At 41.7% G+C, this 25,195-nt stretch overlaps 1 protein-coding gene across 4 annotated transcripts in view; it reads right to left on the bottom strand.

Annotated features, from left to right (window-relative positions):
- Positions 1-10,530: 10,530 nt before the first annotated feature.
- Positions 10,531-25,195, bottom strand: part of AKT1 (AKT serine/threonine kinase 1) — a 75,058-nt gene continuing 60,393 nt past the window's right edge. For all 4 annotated transcript variants that reach the window (XM_075753430.1, XM_075753429.1, XM_075753432.1 and 1 more), the window contains 3 exons: positions 17,729-17,816; positions 12,852-12,954; positions 10,531-12,153 (listed from right to left, as the gene is read on the bottom strand). In XM_075753430.1, coding sequence (XP_075609545.1) covers positions 12,074-12,153; positions 12,852-12,954; positions 17,729-17,816 — 271 coding nt within the window. In that variant the 3' untranslated portion in view covers positions 10,531-12,073. The remainder of the gene's footprint in view (positions 12,154-12,851; positions 12,955-17,728; positions 17,817-25,195) is intronic.

Here is a 25,195-nt window from a genome sequence, read left to right as displayed (position 1 = left end):
TCCTTGCTGTGGTAAAGGCAAGTGGTGTTGGGCTGCAGTAGCAAGAGCAGAGGCAGCATGAGTCTGGAGGCGTTCCTGTTGCACACAGAGGCTGTAGTTGTCCTCAGGACCCCACAGCACAGAGACAACGCTAATAGACAGGAAGCCTGGTGACTTCCAGTTCACAGAAAGGGCATGTCTGTGGCCTTCACAGTCTATCAAAACCACAAGTATTTTACGATATTTTGGGGATTGCAAGGCTGTATGTTCACGTATGGTGCTTTGAATGCATGTAGGAATTTATAGTACTGTTGAAACTCCTCAGCACTCTTAGACCTGCTGCGTTCTGCTGCCACTCTCCTAAGCATTGAATACTGCTAGCTGTCAGAAATGAGGAACTGGTAAAAGGATATGTGGTTGGAGTATGTCCACTCTTACATCCTGTTTACTCTGCTAGAACTACTGATATGATGAAACTTACTCATATCCTTAAGTGTTTTGGTGGGTTGTGCTGTAGAGTGCAGCACCACAGAGTATAGATACCTAAGCCTAAATAACTAACTAGTTTTTCAACTAAGTAGCTTGCATACACAAATTAATGCACTTTTCTGCATCTCTGTCCCAGCAAGTTTCATTTTAGGAGCTAGACTCTCCCACGCTTTCTTGCACTGAGTAATACCTCACTAAATGAGTAATCTGATTGCTCTGATTTCTCTTTCCATGATAGCAAGATCATTTACTGCCCCAAAGTAGATTTTAAAATGTTTTTAAACCCAGTAAAAACAAGCTTAGAAACCTAGGACTTTTGTCAGTTTGGATGAAGTATAAGGAATTAAAGCATAGTAAAATGTAAGGCTGAAAATACATACTCAATATGCAAATTTTCACGGTGGTCTCACAAAAATGTTAAAAGAAGAAAGCCAGCTCAAATACACTTCCTTCATACCTTGTTTCATATTCTGCTGAGTGGTTGAACTCCATGTTGTTCTGGAAGTCCTCACTTCTCTGAAAATGAGAGAACTTGGTCTCATTTGGGTGTAGTCACATGTATTGCTACTTACAGCACTGAGCACTGGTTTAAGATACCTGTGTATTTAGATGGGTTCAGATTTTCACATGAATTGAAGAGCTTTCTTATTCAGCCATCATGTGGAGCAAAGAAGGCCTGTAGAAACCTGCTTTGTTCATGTGAGTTTGTATCATCAGCACTGTTCAACACAAGCATCTGTAAGTCCTGAAAATACCTCTTGTTCCTCGCCTATCCAGTACTGGAGTGCACTTAGTGAGAGCAAGAACTAGAAGTTACTATAAACCAAGTTAGAGGGACTTTCCCTCTTCACTGGTACAAGTCTCCCACTCTTTGTTTACTCCATGCACTTTTATATATCCACGTATTTGTGTTTAGGATCATTGCTATAACCTTTTTTTCCTACATCTTGTACTGACTTAGTCCCTTCTGTGCTGATGCTGCTGATGGATGCAGCAAAAGCTTGTGCACTTCTGGTCACGCTTACACTAGTAAGTTTTCCATTTGCGGAAGTGTAGCGCTGTCCCTGCTCTGCTGAAGAGATCCTTGAAGCTCATGATTCTGCCAGTGCTTGTAATCTGCTGCAAAATTATGTGATTTGGGGTTCTTTCATCTTTTCCTTAGTGCCAGATACTGTCTGTGGTTGTGTTTTACAGTGCAAGTATAGTTTAATATGCGAGAGTTGTGGCTTTGAGCTGTATCTATCTGAAATGTCTGTAATATTAATTTCACAGGTAGGGTCTTCTGCCCAAGTTCAATGAAAACTTTCATAATAATGAGTGCTTCAGAAACACTGTCAGAAATGAGACTACCCTGTTCAGAGGTGTACATCGCTTGGACATGAAAACTACTTCAAGCCTCGACACTCATTCTCTGTACTTTCTCGAGAATTTCAGTTCTTGCGAGGCTTTTAACTTTATTCCTCCACTCAGAATATTTTCTGAGTTTGCTTAACTCATGCTACCATCTGTTGTTCAGTAACTACTCAGAGCTGAGGCGGCTGAGGGAGATCTGAGTTCTCTTAGATCAGCACTTGGCACCATGAGCTTTTTCACAACCCAACAAGCAGTTCCAACAGCTGCATGCATGAATCACTTAAGTTATAGTACCCTGCAGCACCCTGTAAGAATGGGTTTTGACAATCTGGTCAGATGCCGCACAAGCAAAAGTGCTATGAACTGAGCTCCTTGGAAGGTGTGCCATAAATTTAAGATCATTATTTTGATATTTGTTTTGATGTAAATGTGCTCTATAGTTTCATTACTGTTCAGAAAGCTTTGGGAATATCTAGATTGTACGTAAGAATTTACCATCAATTACCAAAAAAAAATTCAGTAGGCCGGAGAGGGTGTGCGTGTGTGTGTGTTTGTTGCAGCAAACTAGTCTGACACATTTCCTATGGCCTTTCATATTACTGAGAGACAGTTTGCCCCAGCAGTAGAACTGCTCTTCACATGCTTTTGAGTCAGTCTATATTTAAACCTGTCTCCAGCAGTATTTTATTTCAGTAGTTTTAGTCTGGTTTGCTTTGCTGTGGCTACATTCTTGATTATGCTGTCTATTGAAAGATTTGCTATCGTGCACCGCTCTTCTGCAAACACTGCAAAGCATCATTTCATTCAGAGCTTAGTGAGCTGCCAGAGTGCTTCTTTAAGGTTTGCAAGAGGATTGTGTGGATTCCCTGTCGGTTTTGTAGCAGTTAGCTGGTTGCACGAACACCAAGCCTGGTGTAAACCAGCCTGGTGTATTCAGGCAAGCTGAGCTACGCAGCTGAGGGTCTCATCCTGCATATGTGTTACGCTCTGGTGTTGTCATTATTTGTTTAATGATAACCATTGCTTTGGCTGAATATTTAACACAGGGCCATTCACAAAAGAATTTATGGAGTCCATATGTTTGCATTTCACTCAGCTGCCTAAATAAGGGCGGGGGGGGGGGGGAGGAGTGGTATGGAGGTTATATTGTCTTGATTTTATTTTGAAGTTGCATCTGCAGACTAGCTGGAGCCAAGCAGGGTAACTATAGGATGGGACAGTATCATCCAGGAATAGGGTGTTGAAACTTCTTGGGCAACTTCCACAGAGCTGCCTGGCAGGACTTCCCCCAGTTCCTCTTAGAAAATTAGATCAGTGGGGTCCCAGGGGATAATGAGGGATGGGCGCTGGAGATGGAAAGCCTCGGTGGTTCTGCAGAAGTAGGATGGGAAAGGACATGATAAGTCTTACATCTGAGAGTTTAACCCATTTTGTTGAGTCAGACTGCAAGCCTTTCACACCGCTAGAAAAGCGGATTAAATAGGTCTCAGGATGTACAGGCTGCAGACCAAGGCAGTGGACTCGAGGATGGTGAAGAAGGCTGGTGTTAGGTTTCCAGATTTTAAAGAGTTCTTAAAGAGTTTATGAGTTTTAAAGAGTTAAAAAAAATATGTAAATGTCTTTACAGCAGCAATTTTCAGTCAATGTCTTATCAGGGATTTAACTGTATTTTTATAAGAACTCCGGATAGGTTAAGCTTGACAGTTACACCATAATGAAAAGATAAGCTAGAAAAAGGGCAGAGGAAGGGTCTGTTTTGCTTTCTTCAGGTATCGTACATTTACCATCAGTAAAACCACACAAATTTAGGGATGCGCTGGAACAGAAATAGATGCCAGACAGTGAGGGATGACCAGATTTATTTTCTGAAAGCTACCAACTCCCTTCTAACTCTGCTGAAGAAACAGGAGTGAATGACAAAAAGTGCTGGGCAGTTATCTCCTCTTCTTACCCTAGATATTTCTAGGTGTGCTTCTGCAGTAGAAAGGATGTTAAAAATATCAACAGGAATAATAAATCACTTCAAAACTCAATGGGAGACATGCTGTTTTCTTTGGTATTCATGCCATAACACATCAGTCAAGACTCTACAGGAAACCCTGAGGATGCAGGTTCTATAGTCAATGTAAAGTAGTCCTATAGGTTTTGGTCGGATAACAAGATTAACTCACCCAGCTTTGCATTAAGGAACTGTAGTATCCAAAATAAGATGTCATTGATAGAGTACAGCTAGTATGTCCATCCCTAAAGTCAAATACTTGTTTGTCTTATTTTGTACCTTCTAGGAAAGCCACCACAGCCAGACCAGCAGTGGGCACAGTCCTGACCTGCACTGCAGGCCACTGCCAGGCCTTCCTCCCAGTTCCTGTGCCACACCAGGTAGTGCTGATGGGAGAAGGACTGCACTATAGGCTTTAACTGCTGTTCCTCCTTTTGGTCATTAAATCTGCACTTGTCTGAGAGACCAAGGAAAGGGAGTCTTTCAGCTTCCTTGTACTGTTGAAAAGGGAGCCTAGCTGTATGTTGGGTCTCTCAGGTCTCCCCAGTGACTCAAGGAGCATCCAGCATCAGGACACTGCCCAAAAGAAAATATTTAAAGTAAGAGATACTATGTCAGTTCATAATAGAACTCTAGAAGGGACTGCAGATGAAGATTTGAAATAAGCTAAGAAGGCATAAAAAAGAATGGGAGAAGGCTGGGAGAAGAGGAAGAAGAAATCCCTTGTTTCTTGCCAGGGGAAGGAGGAAGGTGTCATAAAGAAAAAAAGTCAGAAGGTGAAATAAAGAGAACTGAAATTCAGACAAACTTGACTAAAAAAAGGGGAGAGGGGACAGAATAGAGCAGCCTGGTCTCTACAGGTAACACCCAGCAATCTGCATCCAACCTCCATGCAGCGGGGAACTGAAAGCCCACCTCCACATCCCAGCTTTTTTCCCCAGCTCCCAGGAGAGGAAGGAGATGGGCTCTGCAGCAGCCAGACAGATGGCATTGCCGCTGCCTGGGCTCCTGCGGGGGATTTTTCCAGATGGGGAGTTGGAAGCCTCTTTGTGCTGCTACAGCTTTCCTCTCTGGCAGCCCTCGGGTGCTCGGGGCCTCCACCAGTCTGCACACCCGTGTCATGTGTGCACAGTTCCATCTCGGTACCGTGAACATTTCAGCTAAACCTGTTAGAAAAATTGGTGTATCTAGGGTTTTTTCCATGTTTGAAAAGTATCCTTGTGGACTTTTCCTTTCTTGCAACACGTGCCTGTGTTTTTATTTATTGAGAGACTGCGAATAAAAAATAGCTGACATGACTGTTTTGCACAGCAGAACCCCAGACACCACCGTGTCACTCACACCAACTCCATCAGTCAACCTCAGTGCTTTCCCATCTCCTTAGGATACCTGTCCTGCCGCCAACAAAGCACAGAGGTGACAAGTTTCTCCAAGCTACCTGGGAAACTAGTGGGCAGCCCAGGAGGCACCACCCTCATCACAACTCCATGAGCTGCTTACCAGAATTAAAAAAAATAATAATCCATTTTAAAACAAGCAGTCACCTTTGATCTCCACTTCCTTAACAGCTGAGCAAATGGGCACAGAAAGTAAAACTTTGGAAAGGTAATGTGGTTTCAAGTTTTACAATCAAGTAAAGGGACATACTAAGTTTAATCCCTTTATCTTAGTTACACATTAAATTTATGACAACCTCACCTGTGTAAATAAGTACATTTTGTTCTGCTTTCTTCCCTTCCTCTGCAACTTTCCAGTCTGCAGTTGCACCAAGTGACCTTGCTCTTTCCACTTTGTTTTATCCAGTTTCATTTTACACTCCTTACTGGACAGTCAGCAGGTATTCCCATCGTCCTGTTTAGTTTCATTTCCCCCTATAATATCAGAAATTGCAGCAGCCAACCATATCATATGGAAAGCTTACTATATGCTGCAACCATTTAAGAATAGTATCACTCCATTTTCATTATTGAAGTTCATTAAAAGGCTTATGCTTTGAGCGTTCTGCACATCCGTAAAACCTTTAAAATCATTGAAGCAATTTAGCAAATACATTATGTAAAAGTTCACTTGCTATTAAAAAAAGGAAAAAAAAAAAAATCACTCAAATGCTGTATCGTCCCCACATGCCAGGCATGTGTGTGGGAAGAGGTGTTGCAATCATTCTTCAGCTTTGCACTTCACTGAATTAAGAATAAAAAGCCACTTTCAGGCTAAGGAGCCTCTACATCGCAGACCTTGCCCTCAGCCGTTCCGGGGCTGCTGACATGTGGTGAGCTGCTGGGTTCAGTTCTGTCGGGAGACCAAAGTCAAACTGGCATTCTGAACAGCAGCTGGCAAACTGGAAGCGTACGGAAATCCACGGGGTAGAGCTCAAAGCTCCAGGTACCGGCCACCTTAAGGGAGCTGGCACCTCCTGCCTGCACTAGAAACAATTTCTGAGTGACCTGTGTCAGACAGGTGAAAAGAACGTTAAAGGAATTGATTTTGGGCACGACCCTGTGGAAAGGAAAAGCTGCAACCACCAAAACCAAGCAGAGATGAAAGTGCCCAGTGGTGATGCTGTTAATGTAGCCTTTCAGAAATGGCCACAGGTCCTGTTAGGGTGCAAAGCCCCACACAAAGCAGACATCATCCTTCACTCAAAAGAGTAAATATCACTCGGGGTGTTCTCTCCTAGTTGTGCCAGAAGGAAACCTGGAATATCCAGCCTGCCTGCACCCATCTCAAGCAATGCAAAGGCAACTGTCGGTGCTCCTGCTGTAGAGGAATGCACTCACAACCTCCAGTTCTGCAAGTGACTTGACAATGTACTCAAGTCCCGGAGAAAATTACTTACAAAACTGTAATGCAATAAACCGTGTATGAATTCAACAAAGACACATACTTTGCTTAAAACAGTAAGTGCAGTGAACTTGGGATGACCCAAGCCAATGACATAAAACAAAATGAGAAAAATGTGGGATTTGTACTACTGGAAGCATCTCAAAGCAAGCGAGGCTGGTGCTGAGTCACACAGATTGTATGAAAGGAGCAGACGGGTCATGTCAGTCAGTAGTATAAACACACGCCAGAGACAACAGAGCAAAACCCATTAAGAACCTCCTTCACTAAAGCACGTGCTCTCAAATCCAGGACGTACACCGTTTACATCTAGAAGAGGTGGGCAGGGACTGCTGGCGACGGTCTAGCCCAGTGCCTCTGCTGCGGGCATGGCCAGCAAGACTCCCCCAAAGGAGTCCTGTCTCTTCCAATCACTGTGCTTCAGTAAGCTGAAGGCAGAACACTATTACTGGTCTTGCTTTTTTCCAAATCAATATAATGTTTAAGCATGCATTTTATGATCATTTTAATCCAACTTTGATGAATTCCCAGGCACTGTGCTGAAGATCACAAAATCTATTTTTTGTTCTGATGCAGGTTTTCTCAGTACTACACAACAACTTTCTGGCTAACAGCATCTGTGCTATAAGAACGTAATAGTGCAAGGAAATAGATACGGCAGCGTTTACAAATAACTAAAGATCACAACATTTGCGGTAAGGATTGTGTCTCCTCTATTTCTGTGAAAAATTTTCACTCTTGTAATCAATTATAATATCTTCTCTGGGGTGAAGGTTATGTATTATTTTAAAAATGTGCAGAATTGGAGAGACCCTCAGAATTCAGAAAATAAAGCAACCACTGTCCGTGTTGTCATTACCTTCTTGAAACAAACTCAGAGTCCTGATGAAAATGCAAAATACAAGCAGTTATGGTAATATGACAGAAGACATGAAGAAACAGTGTGGAAAAATTGATAAAAATGGAATCTTAGCATAGACCCGGGTTACATTTAACGCAGGAAGAAGTTCGTAAAGTCCATCTCTAGAGAAACAGGCAGTGAGCAGTTACAGGCAGACAACCACGTGAAGCAGTGCTTCAGCAAAAGAGAAACTGAGAACCGAGCTACAAGCACTGAAAAACCACAGAGGGAAGTGTTTTCACATACAAAGTCCTTGACCTGGTCCTCAAGAAAGAACACACCACACTCACAGAACCAGAATGGTGACCAGCAGTTAAAAAACCTGAAATAAAAATTTTAAAAAGTGGGGAAAAAAAAAGTGACACACAGGGACTACTATAATAAAATGGTTTTTGTTTAAAATTATTTCAGACAGAGAGCAACTAGTCACCACCTGATTAGAATGCAACATATGTTCCATTAGACAGAGCTACCAAATGTCTGTACACTCAGCTGCATTGGGGATAATAAGCTCCCATTTGCTATAGGCACTGTGTGTTCTTTTCATTTTACTTCTAGTGGCAATTAACCTCCCTGTTATTAAGAAAATTGAGCTAAAAGTGGAAGACAAACACTCATTTGCAACACTGAAGAAACAAGATCCTCTTCCATACGCCCATTTCTTCAAATGTGTTTTTACCTCTGAAGCTCTTTCAGATACAGTGAAACAAATCAAACCTTCCTCCTAACTTGTCATTTCCCAAACTTCTCAGGCAGAAAACCCATGCAACTCTCGCAGACACTTTACACGTGTGGGCTTCTCCTCTGCAACTCCATCTGCAACTCCATCTGCAACCTGCTATACGTTGCAACCTCTAATTTGGGGCCACCATCCTAAATCCTGATACTGGAGATAAAAATCTGACTTAGCGTACGCTCTCTAAAAATGCAACGGGTATTTTCTCTGACAAAGATTTTAAAAGCCCCACCAACACTTAGGAGTATGAAGAATATGGTACTCTCGTACCAAGCATTTAAATGCACGTAAGCAATCCAAAGTAGCAGATGAGAAAATTCACCCCCACTTAAAGCAAAGATCACCAAATTCAAACAATCAAGGAAAGTTTTACCCTCAAGCCTCCAAAAACTATCGTAACTTGTTTCTCAGGTAGAAAACGGGGAACAAATTCTGGAGAGGTGATGGTGTAGGCAGAAAAACAAAGAGCAGTTTATTTTATTGTGCAGGGTGAGAGATGATACTTTGTGCAGAGTTGGGAATGCTTTAACCACACTGATCTTCGCCCAGTTTAAAGGGAAAAGAGCCTGCCATTTCCTAATGGGATTGTACTGGATGTTTTAGTTACACGAGAGAATATAAAATAGGATTTGCAGAATTACCTGGCTTCTGCCAATGTCTCTCAACCCCAAGCAGCAGTGCATCTCTGCTTCCACCAGTGCTCAGCTGACCTCGTCTTCTGGCTCCAGCCAGAGGCACACAGAGAACTGCATGTTACTTATTTGCTCTTGCAAAGGTGGGGTTTTTTTCTGGTTTTCTCCCAACCTGAGTTTACAACCAAGTTCCTGGGCTGTAACATACATATGCTAACAGATAATTAAAAAAGTCTGGGGTTTTCAAATAAAAGATCTAATGGAAGCAGCCTCTGCATATATGGTACAAAAGCAATCCGAGGAGAATGGCACTCAGGTCACAGACTTTTGGGATAGGTAGGGAAAGACAAAAGGATGCCAACAGTGATGGATATGCTACTCTCCATTTTCTGCGCTAAATCAAAATTTGAAAAACACACTTTACGTTTGCAGGCAGACAGCTGTAACACCGGTAATTATTCAATTACAGACAACAGGCAAGGTGTTTTGAATAATCACAGGCAGAATAAGGGGAAGTATCCGGAAGACCCTGCATTCGTGTGTGGCCCTCACAGCTCACCGTTGCTAACAATACTAACATTCCCAGACTTTTTTGGCAGGGTTCTTTTTTTTTTTTAAGTTCCATTTTCTATATAGGAATTAAACCAAAAGTCCATTAGCAACAACTGGCAGAAAAACACTGTTCTGAGACACAATCAGCCTCAAAAGAACAACCCGATCCATGTCTGTTCCTGCATTTGGAAGACCAGATTTTCCTGGGGCAGACGATGGTAACCTTTGCTCATCCGTATTGCCTATATTTGGATGCACGAAGTGTGTTAGTTCAGAACTTGTCAGGGCTTGTAGACTTGCAGAAGAGTTCTTTGGACTTCATCCCCAGGCTGGCTGCAAACTCAGATGAAGGCTTGGAAGCAGAAGGAGAGCAGTTAGGAGGTCAGACTCGCAGAAGGGGACAGGCTGTCCAGCGTCAGTGCAAGGTTTCCTCCACAGAGACACAGATCCCTCCTTTCATGTTCCCTCCTTGCATAAAATGTGCAGTAAATTCTACTGGGAATTACGGCCTATTCCTTGAATCAAAAAGTGTTTTGGATGTTTAACGGCTTACTACAGTTGCAACTTCTGTGCTTCATTTGAAGCATACTGCAGTTGTTCTTGGACGTTCTTGTATTTTTCTCGGTATTCTTGTTTGAAAAAGGACATTCCAGCCTTGTATAGCTACCTCCTAGAAGCGATTAGTATTAGTCCCTAGAAAGGAAATGCAGTGTTATATATTGTACACTGACCCAAGTGACTGGAATAGAAATACCTTTGAAGATTAGGGCCTCAGTAACACAATCTCACTGGCATCAGGAGGACAGCAAAGTGAGGCCTGTCCTCGTTCACCTCAAGACAAACTATTCCTGGCATTGGGTGTATTTGTTTTAACAAACATTTTCCAAAATTATCTTTGCATAATGATCAGCACAGAGATGAAACAGCTGAGGAGGTGCAGAAACACGTAAATCCCTCAGTGATGTGAACATCAGAGTTGAGAAACTGGAGCAGTTGTGGCATCCCTACAAATTCAGAAGGTTCCTACCACAAGAAATAAGGACCTAACTTGTTAAAGCAATTTTTATTTAAGTATTTTGAGGGAAACTTTCATATCATGAGTAAAAATACTAGAGTTGAACGTTGTTAAAAAAAGAGTCAAGATGATGGGCTCTCTGTGCAAACACAGCAGTTTCTGATAGAAAGGGGAAGCGAGGGTTTTCATAACATACTCCCTTTCAAATAAAAAAAAATTAAATGCTAGTTAACTGCAGTACATGTCATCATTGTTTATACAGTCAAAGAGAATGAAAAACAAAAAAAAGCAATTTAAGAGAACGCAACCTACAATGGAATAAATTCATTCGCAGCAGAGACAGAGTAAGACTGCTTTTATGAAAATTACAAAGAAACATGATACAACAAAAATAGGGTGTGGGGAATTTTCCACTAAGATTAAAAATGAAAAACAAACAAAAAAAAATTCACTTTTGAACACCATTATTATTCAAACACATATGAAGTTTCAACCTAGCTTTTTTTCTTATACATGGGAAACACTGTTAAAGTGAATCTTCAAGAGTGAGAAGGCACCATGAACTGTTGGCTGATACCTTTAATGCACACTCAAGAAAAAAGAAATGATCTGGCATGATGCAAAAAATCATTAAGTGTTTATATATATTCATATATCTTTTCATTAAAAAAAAAAAGCGGCAACAAGTCATTACTTCAGTGCCAAAATGTACTTTTGTCTGGTTGACTCGCTCACCAAGCTGATTTCTCACGTAGACCTGTATGGCATTTTTACACAGTGGTGAAAGTGGGTGATTTTGCGTTGTTGCATTTTGTATTAGATTGGTAGATCAAGCGGTTTCTAGGTTCTGAGAAGCCAATCCTGTGAAGTATTCCTAAACCCTACGCAAATGGAATAATTAAATGCACTGTCTAGAACGGAATACTCATCTGTACAACGTGGCAATTCCACTGGATTGTTTGATATGTAATGTCTTGTAGCAGATGTTATAACAAAAATAACTTTTGCTTTTTGATTTACCTCACTGAGGCCATTAATGCTGTTCCTATAGTCGGTTTTCTGGAGTTGGATGACACTTCACTGCTGTCCAAAATGAGTTTGAACTTTAACCCTCCAGAGTTTGTTCACTTTGTTGCTTATATTATTGCACTAGCTACTAAAGTCTTATATCTTCCTATATAAATCTAATTGTTCAGAGTGCAGATTCTATATTTAGATAATGAACTGTATGAAATAAATAAAATAAGGGAATTTTCTGGTCAGAGTTGCTGATATGTTGAATACCTTAATTATTTCTAAAGTAAACAGTTTTGGTGTATATTCTTAAAAACCTATGGTCATTCAGCATAAAAGCCTTGACGTAATACTTTAAGAATGGATTCGTTTTCCTTCTCAAAAATGCATCAAAGAATTGTTTTAAATACAGAATCTGTGAGGCTTCCTACAAATTCATCTAAATTGTAATACAAACACAGTTTGTAATTCAGATAATATAGAAAGTTCTCTAGTGTCCATTGAAGTACGGTCCCCAAAATGCAGTCTGTTTTGTTTCTGAACAGGAAAACATTGCAAAACATTAAGCGGTTCCACTGGCTGAATAAGAGAACTGAGGAAAATGAGGTCTTCTCTCGTTATCTACACAATCCATGCTGTCATCTGAAAAATGGAAAAAAAAAAAAAAGTAGGCAACATTTGCTACCTTTTTAAGTAAACAAACAATAAGATAATGCACAGTGAAGTTATTTCAGAAAATGTCACTGTCGCCTTTTTCTTCCACAACTTGAAAGGACAAAGAAACAGGAAGGCTTAAATCTCACCCCATTACATGGGCATCACAGAAGATTCAGATTCCTCTATATAAACAGCTGTTCAGATGTCCATTTAAATTGCTAGGACCTGCATTGCTTAAATCCATATTCGGTGTTCTGAATTTCTGGCAACTGTTATTTCAGAGCATCAAACATGCTCAGTTACCATGAAAATAAAATGTATTTTGACTGAATGCAGACATTAATCCACACTCAATCAACTGCTCGCGTTCACACAGGGCGTGTGCAGATGTACGCACACAAAATTCATGAACAGAATTATTTTCCAGTGGGAATGTGCAGATTTGGAAAAGACAACAGTATGAATAATTTCACTATCTTCTAAAACACATTTTTCATTTCCCAAACTGGAAAGACGGGGAAAGTTTCACATCAGTTTACTAACTTCTTGGTCAAATACATACATGGAAAACCAGCAAGTTTAAACTGATGCTTCTTCACATGGTCTAGAGACCAGGTAACATTACAGGAAATTATTTCTGGTCCTCTGGAGAACATAGTGGGCAACATTTGGGAAAACTTTACCTTGGTCAGGAGGAGTGATTGTTATCATCTGTGCTGTAAATTCTTCATCAAAGTATCTTGTATCTGTTTCAGATGTAACTTGTGGCTTAAATGGAGGTACAAGCTATAAAAAGCAAAGAAAAAAAATAAATGTCCATTTACAGGTTCTTGCAGTTTCTTGCTTAAAACAGGAAGAATCTGAAATAGAGTTATAAGCTACAGTGCCTTTTCCTACATTCCTAAAATAAGTTTAAAAAACACCAGTTATTAAAGAAGGAACCATATACAGTAAAAAGTATTTATTTAGGTGCGCACTTCCTATTTATGAAGCATTTAAGGCATTTTGTCTCTAGGATTTAATTGCCCAAAAAAAACCCCTAAAATCCTAACATTTCTTGAAGTAATAAATACCATGCTTACAAATGTTTAAAAATAATAGTCTATACTAGTTCCCCACCAAGTTATACGGAAATTGTCAACTGCATCTCATCAGATTTATGCTTGAGGAGGACGAAAATGAAGAAGATTGCTCAGTGATACCAAACTGATCAGCTAGACGTACATATCACCACAAGGGCTGTAATGTTCACAAAAAAAAGTCTCAGCTACAGAGCTGCTGTGCCCATGCAGCTCTGACTGCAACTGTGCTGTAGGTCAGACCAACCCGGGAGAATTTAGGACAAGGCAGCAGCAACATCAAGCATTCACACTCCTGGTCGCCAAAACCAGTTTGACATCAATTCTGAACTCAGAAAATCCGGAGTGTTTACAAAAAAACCAAGCATGCTTAGCGGTGAACATTCTCTTTTTGTTACATCACGAGCTGCACTATTTGGGTTTTATTCTTGACGCTCGCTTGGGCAGACAGGCTAGAAATCATCCATGTGTACCTTAGGCAAGCTCTGGCAAGAGGAACTCCAGATGGAGCGGAGCTGCTTGACTGGGGCTGGAGGAGGAGTGCGCCTGGGAAGCGGGGTGGCACAGCTGGATGCATACAGATGTACAGAGTTGGAACACGTACAATTTTGGAGGGCAATGGAGCTGGGATTCAGACCTCGCTCACCTCCCCGCTGCACGATGCGGTAGAAACAGAATGTAAACACTGCTCTTAGCCCTCCCACAGAGGACATGTAATAGCTCTGAGCGCTGGGCTTCAGTTCGCCCACCACTGGGGTTAAGCATGGCCATCTTTTAATAGCACAGAGCCACAGCAGGCAACAATTTAGGAGCGTGATTGAGGAAGTATACGGCTTCCAATCTCAAACTGCAGGGAAAGGTTTAGCAAGGTAAATGGTAAATTGCTCCAACTGGAATTAAGCAGTGACCCCGAGACTTGCACTTCTGCTTGTACAGAAATAACACCACCACCAACAGAAATCACTACCTGGAAAATATCAGCAAATCTTGAGTCTACAAAAGACCTCTTCCCCACCCCCAATTTTTCCTCCACCTTAGATCTGAAGAATCATTTGCTTGGCAAGTCAGTTAATAAGAAAAGTACTAGCTTCAAGCTCCCTATCGCCAGGATCATCTTTCCGATCTGTTTTGAGAGCACCTAATGGAGTGGTGTCCTGTCTTACAAACAACAATCCAATAAAACACCTCCATTTTCAACGTAAAGACTTTAAGAAGTGTAATCTACACATACAGTGGTATTTCCAAATACAAAGAAACATTGTACAGTTTTAAAACAATTTTTAAAAATTTAGGGACACAAAAATTCTATTATAAGAGAGCAGAATTGTAGTATACATTCATCATCACTTCTTTTAATTACTAATGATCCTCTGTGCCCAAAGGATGGCTTAAAGGAGCCTGGCAAATGTTCCTGCCAAAAAAAAAAAAAAAAAGATAACTTCTATAGGCTTAATTAAGTCCTGAATTTAAAAAGGAAAAGGTAACAGGATATCCCAAGTCAGGAGTCACTCTGAGCCTTACAGTCCTCCTGAGCTATTGAAGAGGGAATGCTTCACATTATGATGTTGTTAATAACACTATTCTCAATCATGCCACACCAACATATTACGTATAAACACCCTGCTGAGGATGAGCATTCTTTCTTTCACGTTAACTTTATTCTCTTTCTCCTTATAGCAGTTTTCTGCCTACTCAAAGCGAACCTTGGTTTGTTTCTGACAAGCTGTGCGTGCACACGTCTGTGAAGTTCTATCTGTCCTTTTAAGCTAATGGTGGTTTTGGCACTCACACTGCTCCCAGTTGCTCTGGCTTGCTGTGCGCAGCGCAGAGTGATTTAGGACTTGGGCACTGCAGCAGACACCTGAACTATGCACATCAGAACGACTCGGAGCAGCAATCCTAAGTCAGAACACATGTGTAATGGGCTAGCGCTGCCTGTATCATTTTCCCTTTTATTTTAGTATCTTAAAAGCAATTTGAGACAGATTACGATGCACCCACGGTACAATTCCCCCTCCCCCCGGCTGCCAAATTCAGAACATGAAGCTGGAAACAGAGGGGAAGCCACAGAAAGCTCTAACACTGGCTTTACCAAGCAAATTGCTGCTTTACTGAAAAGCTGTCAGTGCAATAGCTCCGCAGTTCCACTGGCGGAGAGGTGCCACCTGTAGCCTCCCACTGCTGCAGACCAGCATGATACCCACAGGCTTACGTTGCTTTAAGAGACAAAAAAGACCAGAAAAAAGCCATGTGATTAAAATCTCATTGCCTATGTTTCGCTTGTGGGTGGGCAAAATACTGCAAATTAAATCGCACCTTTCTTTGCACCAGAGACAAACAACAACACTCTTTCAGGAGAGTCTAATGAATATTTTAAATTCTTGGGACAACCCCAGTTATTCAAAACTCCTTATAATTCAAAGCAAATCTATGTTTCCAAAATGCTTAATTACAAAGTAAGTGTTCTCAATTACCCCAAGCCTATATTCATAAACATATTCACCATTATCTGGAGATAGCGGGTAACCAAGCTTAGCACATAAACCCCTCTAGGCAGCTGACAAAATTCAGCTTTTATCCATGAGACTGCATTTCAGGTAAATGCTGCAAGATTCTCTTTGGACCACCCAGAACGTAGGCAGCAATTACTCACAGGCGTTTTGAAATCTCTTCATTTGCACAGCATGGCTATTTCTACAGTAGGTAACGGTTTACATCCAATTTCAGATGCACATGCTAACGGGACAGGAGCAAAACCAGAATCCAGCCTCCTTGGATATGCCAAGGTCAGAACTAGTCTCAATTAGCACACTGTTTTCTCCAAAATATGTAACATTTGGAATTTCCTGGGAGTTTCCACAACAATCCGAGTCAGTACTATGAATGAAGGCTTTCTCAGTCCAATTGAGAAAAAATTGCTCCAGCTTATGTGATTGCTCCAGCATTCAGTGAAGCAGGACTACCATCAAATAACAAATAATTTCACTGAAGACATTTGAGCCCCGTTATCAACTTTTTACCTTAGACTGCAAAAAAATAGCAAAACCTCAAGTATTCAGCTTGCCAGCTGGGTGAAAATGGGGATAATCTCTTGTTTAGAGCAAGAATTCAGATATACTTCTTACATTATACTGAATAAACCCCATGCAACTCCCTCCTGCCCTCATGCCTGCACGCAGCGCTCTCTCAAGGGATGCTTTGAAAGAACAGAGGTCTAAACTCTATCTACACTTTCAAGGCACAAACTTATTTTATGATTTTTCAGTTCCCTTTAGCCACACAAGTCTGAGGAAGTGAAAGAAGAGAAGGAAGCAGAGCGCTCTTTGTAATTGTATACAGGCACTGGACAATTCTTCCACTATGGTATGGAAGCCAGTGGTGGTGTTATGCTCTGTTTTTTTTTAAGAGTACAAACATTGCTAATACATCACTGTATTAGTTTTACTGAAAGAATTCAAAGAATTAAAACTCAGTTTCTGCTAAGTTTCTTACCTGCTCCCACCAGCTGGAAGGGGAACTAAACCGTATTTAGAGATCAAATGAGATCTGATATCATGAGGGGCTGCAGGGGAAAGGAGGGAAATTGGGAAAGGCTGGGATTGAGTGAGATCATGTGGCACCAGCAGATGGGAGCCTCGAATCACCAGATCCACGTTTTAATTAGCTGCATTTCATGTAAGCGTTATGGAAAACATGGCTGGTGAGAATCAAATGGGAGAGGACAACAGCAGGTCACCCTGAACGCACGAAGCAGGACAACTTAGAGGAGTGGAATAAGTTACCTGTGAACGAAGGGACAGTGAGGCATAGACAACTGAAACACACTCATATGGAAAGGGCTGGGCTCTTCGACTGCAGCGGCTCCCCACTGGAAAGCCTACAAACTCAGTGGGTCTCAAAGAAAACCAGTGAGAAACACCATGAAGTGCAGACACTTCACATCAGCCCTCTGTCACTAAAGAAAAAATATTAGGCTTGGATTGATGTAAAAGCCTACACTTCTCTGCACTTGGTATTCAGTCTAATTTCATCATTCAAAACAGAAAAAATGCAAGGGGAACAAACAGCCCATCTTACACTACTGCTTCCAGATCCTCAGGAACTAACAATAACTCCCAGGCTCACAAGGGATGCATCAGCTGATAGCAAGGAATGGCAACAAGAATTCACAGGAAAAACCATTTTAAAAGCTTATATACTGTCTAAATTTGGAAGCAATTTTGGTTACATCCAAAATTTATTCAGTCACAGAAACAAGTATCTCATTGAGAGATACTCCTCTCATTGCAAAAAAAAGCTTTGGTTCAGCAGTAATCCAATTACAGTATTTTAAGAAACATGAAGCAATTTAGCCTTGTTACAAACAATTGCAAACCTCTTCTGCGGAGGGCTTCTGTGTACCTTACAGAGGGCAACAAAATCTGAAAGATTCAGTATATCCGCAGCTACAATTCACCTTGGGAGAACAGTTGTATAAGTACCTTTTTCTCGTATACATCTTGCCAAACAATGCCAGCGAAGAATTTGTGCTGCATAATCTCCTTGGCATCATCAGGACCACCACCTAACCTGTTTGGGGCAAAATAAGTAATTAAATGTTTGAGTACAGTTTTATTTCTCATACAATTTTTATTAAATGGTAGTAAAAAAATTCTGAGTTTATATAATACATTTGCTTCTTATTTGCTTTTTGTGCAAGGGCTGCAAAATAGCCTATTTTTGGCTTCAAAACAGTTCCACTAAAAGATTTGAAAACATGCTAACAAATAGAATTAGAATAAAGGTCTCTCTTAAACAAACAAACAAAGAAAAAAAAATAATCACAATTCAAAAGACCTGCCCTTCAGGAAAGATGCTGTCCTAGGGACCACAGCAGATCCTACAAGTAAAAGATCTGAGCCACACAGCCTTCTTCTTTCTAAATTAACAAGTGACTACTCCTTACAATTTTCTAGAACAGAGTGATGCCAGCAGTAAAACTGAATTTGATTTTGAAGCCTAAGCGAGGCAAGGATTTTTAAGACAAACTGATTTATGCAACCTGATTTAAATTTCCATTAAAGAAAACAGTTGACAACTGCAGTGATAATATCATGCTGTATGCAAATCTTTCCTCCTCCTTGGCTTCACGAAAGCACAAAGGGTGTTTTATTGACTTAAGGTATATCAAGATAAAGCACTTTTATTCCAAAATAAAACTGTCCACACAGCTTATAGATGCAATCAGTTTAGTTGCAGTCTTGAGCTAACAGATGCTTAAATTTTGCTGTGGAGGTTAAAATGTTCTCTAAAAGACTGAACCACATCAGCAAGCAAAGGCATGCACTGAGAAAACAAACCACATACTGAGTAATCAGCAGGAGACTTCCTTTCAGGTAACAAGGTTAAGATGACGCTCAGGATTTTAAGTCCAAGAGATGCCACCAGCTCATCCAGGCTGACCTCTAGTATCTGCCTGTTCTCTGATTCTTGGGGCCACTGGCAAACTGAGATACTATCCCCATTTTAAGAGCTTGGAACAATGGCTCCACATAACCAAGGCTAGAGCTATACAGCTACAGAAAAAAAGGCCAAGGACTATTCCTTGAACCTGAAGCCAAGCTGCTTGGTCAGGTCTCATCCATGCTGCACAGCACTTGGCCCTGAATCTCCTCTGGGCCACATGTGGTAACCCTGTGTCCCTAATACATCATTATTTGGGGATAGAGGGGAGGGGTTTGGTTGAAAATATCAGAGATGCTGTGAAGGCTGTGCTACAGCCCATTGAAGTGGTATTTTTACAGCTTGAGACTGCACCGCATGCTCTGGGATGTAGCTTGAAGGCACAACGCTATCAGGACAGCATTGGATGATCGTTTAGCATGGAGGCATCAAATATAGCGGCACTTTGTCCATACTGCCAACTAGGAATGGATCCTGGTGTATGCAACACCTTCTCAGCCATGCCCAGGCGCTGTCTTCGGAGAGTGCAGGCTGGCAGCGACCGTAGCTGTACCAAAGAGCAGGCAGCAGAGGTGACCGGCAGTTCAGAGCCCGCGCTTGCTCCCTGGCACTCTTCCATTTAGTGGCACAGCAACCTGAGGGGTTTGGTCCTTCGTGTTCCTTCAGAAAACACACAGCGGAACGGGGAACAGGTCCCCAGTCTTTGAGTAGCAAAGTGTTGGGTGATGCTCTCCTTCCCTGGCTAAGCTCAAAGACCAAGCCTAAGTACACCCCAGAGCCCCACAGGCCAAAACAAGCTGGACGATGGCTCTCCCATCTGCCTGGCGGCACGCTATACAGCTGCAGAGCAGCCTGGAACAGAGACAAACTCCAGGGCAGCCTGGGAACAGAGACAAGCTCTGTGAGTAATCATCTCTCGGCTGGTTCCCCACAGGTCCAGAGGCTTTGCCAAGTCTCTACACCAGGCTCGTCGTTGCTTCCCCAGTGCAGATGATGATGGTGAAGAAGAGGGCGGAGTCGATCCTCTTTATCCACACATGTCTACAGATTGCACTTCTGCACAGAAGTTCAGGAGTGACTATGAGCTAAGAACAACCTGAATCGTGTTTTAGAGAAGCATGCAGGAAGGCTGGCTGGCTGCAGCCATGTACGAGTGTACGTTATCTAATATGAGTCTTTGTTCTATGAAGGGCAAATACATACTCAGGTAAATGCCAAGAAAAACCCCTGATGTTTTACTTACCTTTTAAAAATCTGTACTATTAAACAAATCCATTCAGAGCAAATGGGGAAATGATAGAAACCTCATATTTTGGATATGGAGTTATTCCAAAATACACTCGTTTTTCAGAATTATTATGAAAAGACCCTCTCAAGGAGAACAAAATTAAATCAGCACCTAATGCAAAAATCATGGTTAAGCCCCAATGAGAACTGAAAGAGCAGCAGGCTTGTCTTTTCTAAGGACATGCAGCAACTGAAAAAAATATAGCAGGAATGAAAGTCTTGAAAAGATTCTTGTACAATAAAGTTAAATTCTGTGCATTTAAGTCATCAGACAGAAACAAAAAGCTACTGAGATTTACCATATACAAGGCAATGTAACAGAAAGTGTAGAGGTCAAAAAGCAATTTTAAAAAAACCCCCACCAACACAACAAAAAATGTCAGCCTCCAAATTTCTGTCTAAATTGGTCTAAATACCTGCCAAACAATTCTGGTTATTCATTTAGCTTCTGTATTTGAGAGCCTTTTTTCCTATGTTTCAGCTAAATCCCAAGGAGAAAATTATTAATAAGTGCAACATCAATATTAAATGGAAACCATTTCCACATTTTTAATTTTTATGAAACTGTATTGCTTGCAAGTTCCTTTAATCATTTAATGACAAATGGCTATGCTCCACAAGTCAAGGGCAATCAGCTATCATTCCACAGAGAAATCATGTGCAAATGTTTTTAAAAATTTATGTACTGTAATTATATATATATATAAAAAATATAGTGTATAAACACACTGTCAACAGTGAAAGCATTATTATCACAGGGCAGAAGATTGCAATTAGTGAATCACATGAAAAATATTGTTTCTCTACTTGTGCATGTAAAGGTAAACAGTGCTCAGCAACCAGGTCCATTTCCCAGCTCTTTAAGAAGAAACCCACAAACTTTTATAGTTAAAAAGTCTCTACAGTAAGGACAACCAGGCTCCAATGCGAGAAAGCAGGCAGCAACCGCCTTTACTCTGCCCTGCCAAATAACCCCATTCCTAAACTCGTGCTTCACCATATTAGGAGCCGCAATATCGATTCTGACTGTGGGCAAATCCTCATCTGAAGGGACTGGCATACTTCTAGGTGACAGATTTCTGTTTGTTTACAGATTTCCACGTGCACCATCCTCATCTGAGAAGACGGCCACACTTTTAGCACCATTTCTGTTGCTGTTCTGTCTTCACATGATTTCTCTGCCCCCCGCCCCCCCCAACCTGGTTCTACAACAGTGCAAATACACCCATCGGGCTCAGCAAAAGCTACGGGTGTTCACCAGCTCAGAGCACACAGATGCGTATTTCTCCTTCTCTGATTCAGTCAGGATGGTGACTAGGAACTTATTTTACTATGGCCCTTACCTTCAGAAGTGTCTAATAGCCCTGGGGACTCAGATTGCTTTCTTGTGACCAGCACTAGCAGCACAGAGCAGCTCTGGCTGGCTTTGGGAACAGCATGATTTGATGACTTGGAAGTAAAAGGCCATATTCTTCCAAAAACCCTGCGCACACAGTCTTTGGGGGCTTTTCTGCTCAGAGATTAAGACTTTTGGAAAGCCTAATGCAACTCCCAGCTCTGTGCTGAGCTTTACTTCCCCACTCCTTCATTTAGTTGTTGTAATTTACACAAACATAGTGGATCCAGGAACACTGGAAAAGCTCCCACCTCGCAACATTACTAACCACAAAAGAGACATGTTTGAGGATGCTGAGGCTTGGGAAGTCTCTAAACTACCAATTTCTAGAAAGCTGGGAAAAAGAATCTCTTTAAATTTCCCTTTTAACTTTTGCTCAGCTTCAACTTAGATTTCTTACAGGTGAACTGTGAGTTTGTCCAAACTCATTCTGAATAGCTTTGGACTGAACCAATTTAGACTAAAATCAGCATACGTAACAGCTAAATCTCAGTCTACCTCAAAGCACCTGGTGAAACATGTTTGAAGACGTGATGAGCACTCTGCAGTTCAAGCGATACCCAGGACACTGGCCTTGTCTGGAGACAGAAGCAGTTTTGTACTGAAGACACACACATTTCAGAGCAAACGTTAAGACACTTGTCATCCAGATTTCAAAACTCTGGATTCCCACAAGGCAGGAAGTCTGCTGTGCCTAAGAGGACCAACGATTCAAGGTTACCTTCTCCTGCCTCCCACCAGCTAGCTAGGACCACCTCCAGGCCCCTGCAGCCCCCGTGACTGTCAACCTCTACCTCTCCCAACTCCCGCAGCAGCTGTGTGAGCTGCAGACCTAGCTATGTCCGAGAGCAAGTTTGCTCAAGCAACTACCCTTCCCACAGCAAAGCATCACAGAGAATCATAGAATCATTTAGGTTGGAGAAGACCTTTAAGATCATCAAGTCCAACCATTAACCTAACACTGCAAAGTCAATCACTAAACCATGTTCCTAAGCACCACATCCACATGTCTTTTAAACACCTCCAGGGAAGGTGACTCAGCCATTTCCCTGGGCAGCCTGTTCCAGTGCTTGACAACCCTCTTGGTGAAGAAATTTTTTCCTAATACCCAGTCTAAACCTCCCCTGGCATAACTTGAGGCCATTTCCTCTTGTCCTATCACTTGTTACTTGGGAGAAGAGACTGACACCCACCTGGCTACAACCTCCTTCCAGGTAGTTGTAGAGAGCGATAAGGCCTCCCCTCAGCCTCCTTTTCTCCAGGCTAAACAGTCCCAGTTCCCCCAGCCACTCCTCATCAGACTTGTGCTCTAGACCCTTCACCAGCTTCGTTGCTCTTCTCTGGACACACTGCAGCACCTCCATGTCTGTCTTGTAGTGAGGGGCCCAAAACTGAACGCAGCACTCAAGGTGCAGCCTCACCAGTGCCGAGTACAGGGGGACAATCGCTTCCCTAGTCCTGCTGGCCACACTATTTCTGATACAAGCCAGGATGCTGTTGGCCTTCTTGGCCACCTGGGCACACTGCTGGCTCATATTCAGCTGGATGTCAACCAGGTCCTTTTCTGCTGGGCAGCTTTCCAGCCTGTAGTGTTACCTGGTGGTGTTGTGACCCAAGTGCAGGACCCAGCACTGAGCCTTGTTGCAACTGATGCAGTTGGCCTTGGCCCATTGATCGAGCCTGTCCAGATCCCTCTGTAGAGCCTTCCTACCCTCCAGCAGATCAACACTCCCGCACAACTTGGTGTCATTGGCAAACTGACTGAGGGTGCACTCGATTCCCTTGTCCAGATCATTGATAAAGATATCAGGCATACACCTGAATTACAAATTAGGACACAGACATACCCCTTAACTACAAACTGCCTCCTTTCACACAGAAAAACCCAAGAAGCTGGGTTTTCATGCAGGTGAAGGCTTAACTGACCCTTATCTTCCTGAGCATCTGCAGTAAGAGTTGTACTCTGGATGTGGAAAGAGCCACCATCACTAGAAAGAACAAACTGCCAGATCTCTGTGTGGCTGCAAGGACTGATCACCAGTTGCCAGGGAAGGTGTTCTTCACTCTGTGAAGTCATTAAATCTTTTAACAAGCGTTTGTGAAATGCTGCATCTTCTTCCTCTCATTCTTCCTGAATGCAAGGTGCAACAGCACCAGAGAAGACAGAAGTAGATGAAGCTGCTTGTGACTAACCACATCTGAAAGAGGCTGAACAACCCTGAGCTATGACAGGGAGCACAAAAGCATGTACTGAAAACACATGATCCGAATTCAGAGGAAACCATCCTGAAGTTCTCTCAAGTTTAAAACCTACCAAGATTCAGAACTTGCCAGACACACTGCTGGTTAGAAAGCCACCCACTCATCAAAACTCAGCCCCATTTACATGGAGCTCTCTGATCCATGTCCACTTTCACAGGCTGCAGTCTCCACAGCCAGAGAAATAATAATAAAAGTTGCTTTATGTGTGAAAAAATGCTTTGATTACCTCCTTCCATTTGATACATGTCACAAAGCAGCGAAGGAAAGTTTCAGGTCACATTAAAAGGAAATATTTACAGAATAGATTTTTTCCTTCTTAGGAAAATTAGGGCTCACGTTACAAGATTAATAAACTTATATCAATCCCAAAAGAAACTTCAAAATTCCTTTTCTCTTACAAAATGGATTTTATATGACCAAATTTAGAAAACAGCCATGATTAAAAGCAGAATGCAATTTATTGTTCTTCACATTTTCCCCATATGCCTGTGAGTTTGAGACTGAACTGGTATTACTGAATGCAGAATGCATTCTATATATCCAGCTCAGGTATAACGGGTAATTTTTAAGATTTAATTCACTGACACAGGTCACAATTCCCTAGCTCCTTGATATTTAACTTAAAATATCCTTGTCACTGAGCTTCATTATATCATCCTTTTTTGTTGTTGGTTTGGGGTTATTTTTTTAGAATTTTATGGGAAGGGACAACATCTCTCAGTTTCATTTTTCTCGTGGTTTTGGCTGTCTCCTCCATCCCACTCTGAAGTTCATCAGCAGTTACTAAATGCTGCCAATTCTGATGTTTTCTGCCACATAAAACATTATGATGACACCAACGTCTGTCCACCACAGGGCTTTGTGGAAGAGGGGATTTCAGTTGAATTACACAGTCATTCCCCAAAGCATCATCAACAGTCTAATGTCACCCAGACTATCGCACATTATTTAACTTTTCACTAAATGTATTTTCTTCAATACAGCTCCATGAACTCACTATGAGTCAACTACCAAGTATCCCAGGCGCCCACCCCAGCACACAGACCACACAGTAAAAAGAAAACTACAAGGCCAGGACTCAGGACTTCTACCCCTAGTGCTTCCAGCTCAGTTCTCCATACTGCTTGAACTGCCACGAAGTGCAGGGGATTTGCAGAATCACAACTTCAGTTTAAAAGTTGGGTGAATGGTGACTGGTGAGTAACCAGTATTTAAGAATGGTCCGTGATCCAAAAAGCTTGGGAAGCACCAGTGTAATTAGCAAGCTGCGGGCATGTGTGCAGGCTTGTCTAGTCTATAGTTATTTCTATCAGCAGCATGAAAATCATCTGTCCAACAGATCAGAGCATCGTTGGTTCCAAGCCTGCAGAAGATACATGTGAAGAAGTGGCTATTTGTATAAAATGAGCATATTGTGGAGTAATTATTGGCATTGGGAAAACCTTGTAATTAGAAACAAGTGGGCGTTCTTTGTTTGTAAACAAATTGCATTTTGGTTCATCAGAGATGCTCCTTTAAGAACAAATTACAGCAGATGCTGCTAGCGTTTGCAGTGATTGAA

Source organism: Balearica regulorum, chromosome 5 (genome assembly GCF_011004875.1).
Source record: "Balearica regulorum gibbericeps isolate bBalReg1 chromosome 5, bBalReg1.pri, whole genome shotgun sequence".
NCBI lineage: Eukaryota > Metazoa > Chordata > Aves > Gruiformes > Gruidae > Balearica > Balearica regulorum.
This window is presented reverse-complemented; position numbering and strand designations above follow the sequence as displayed.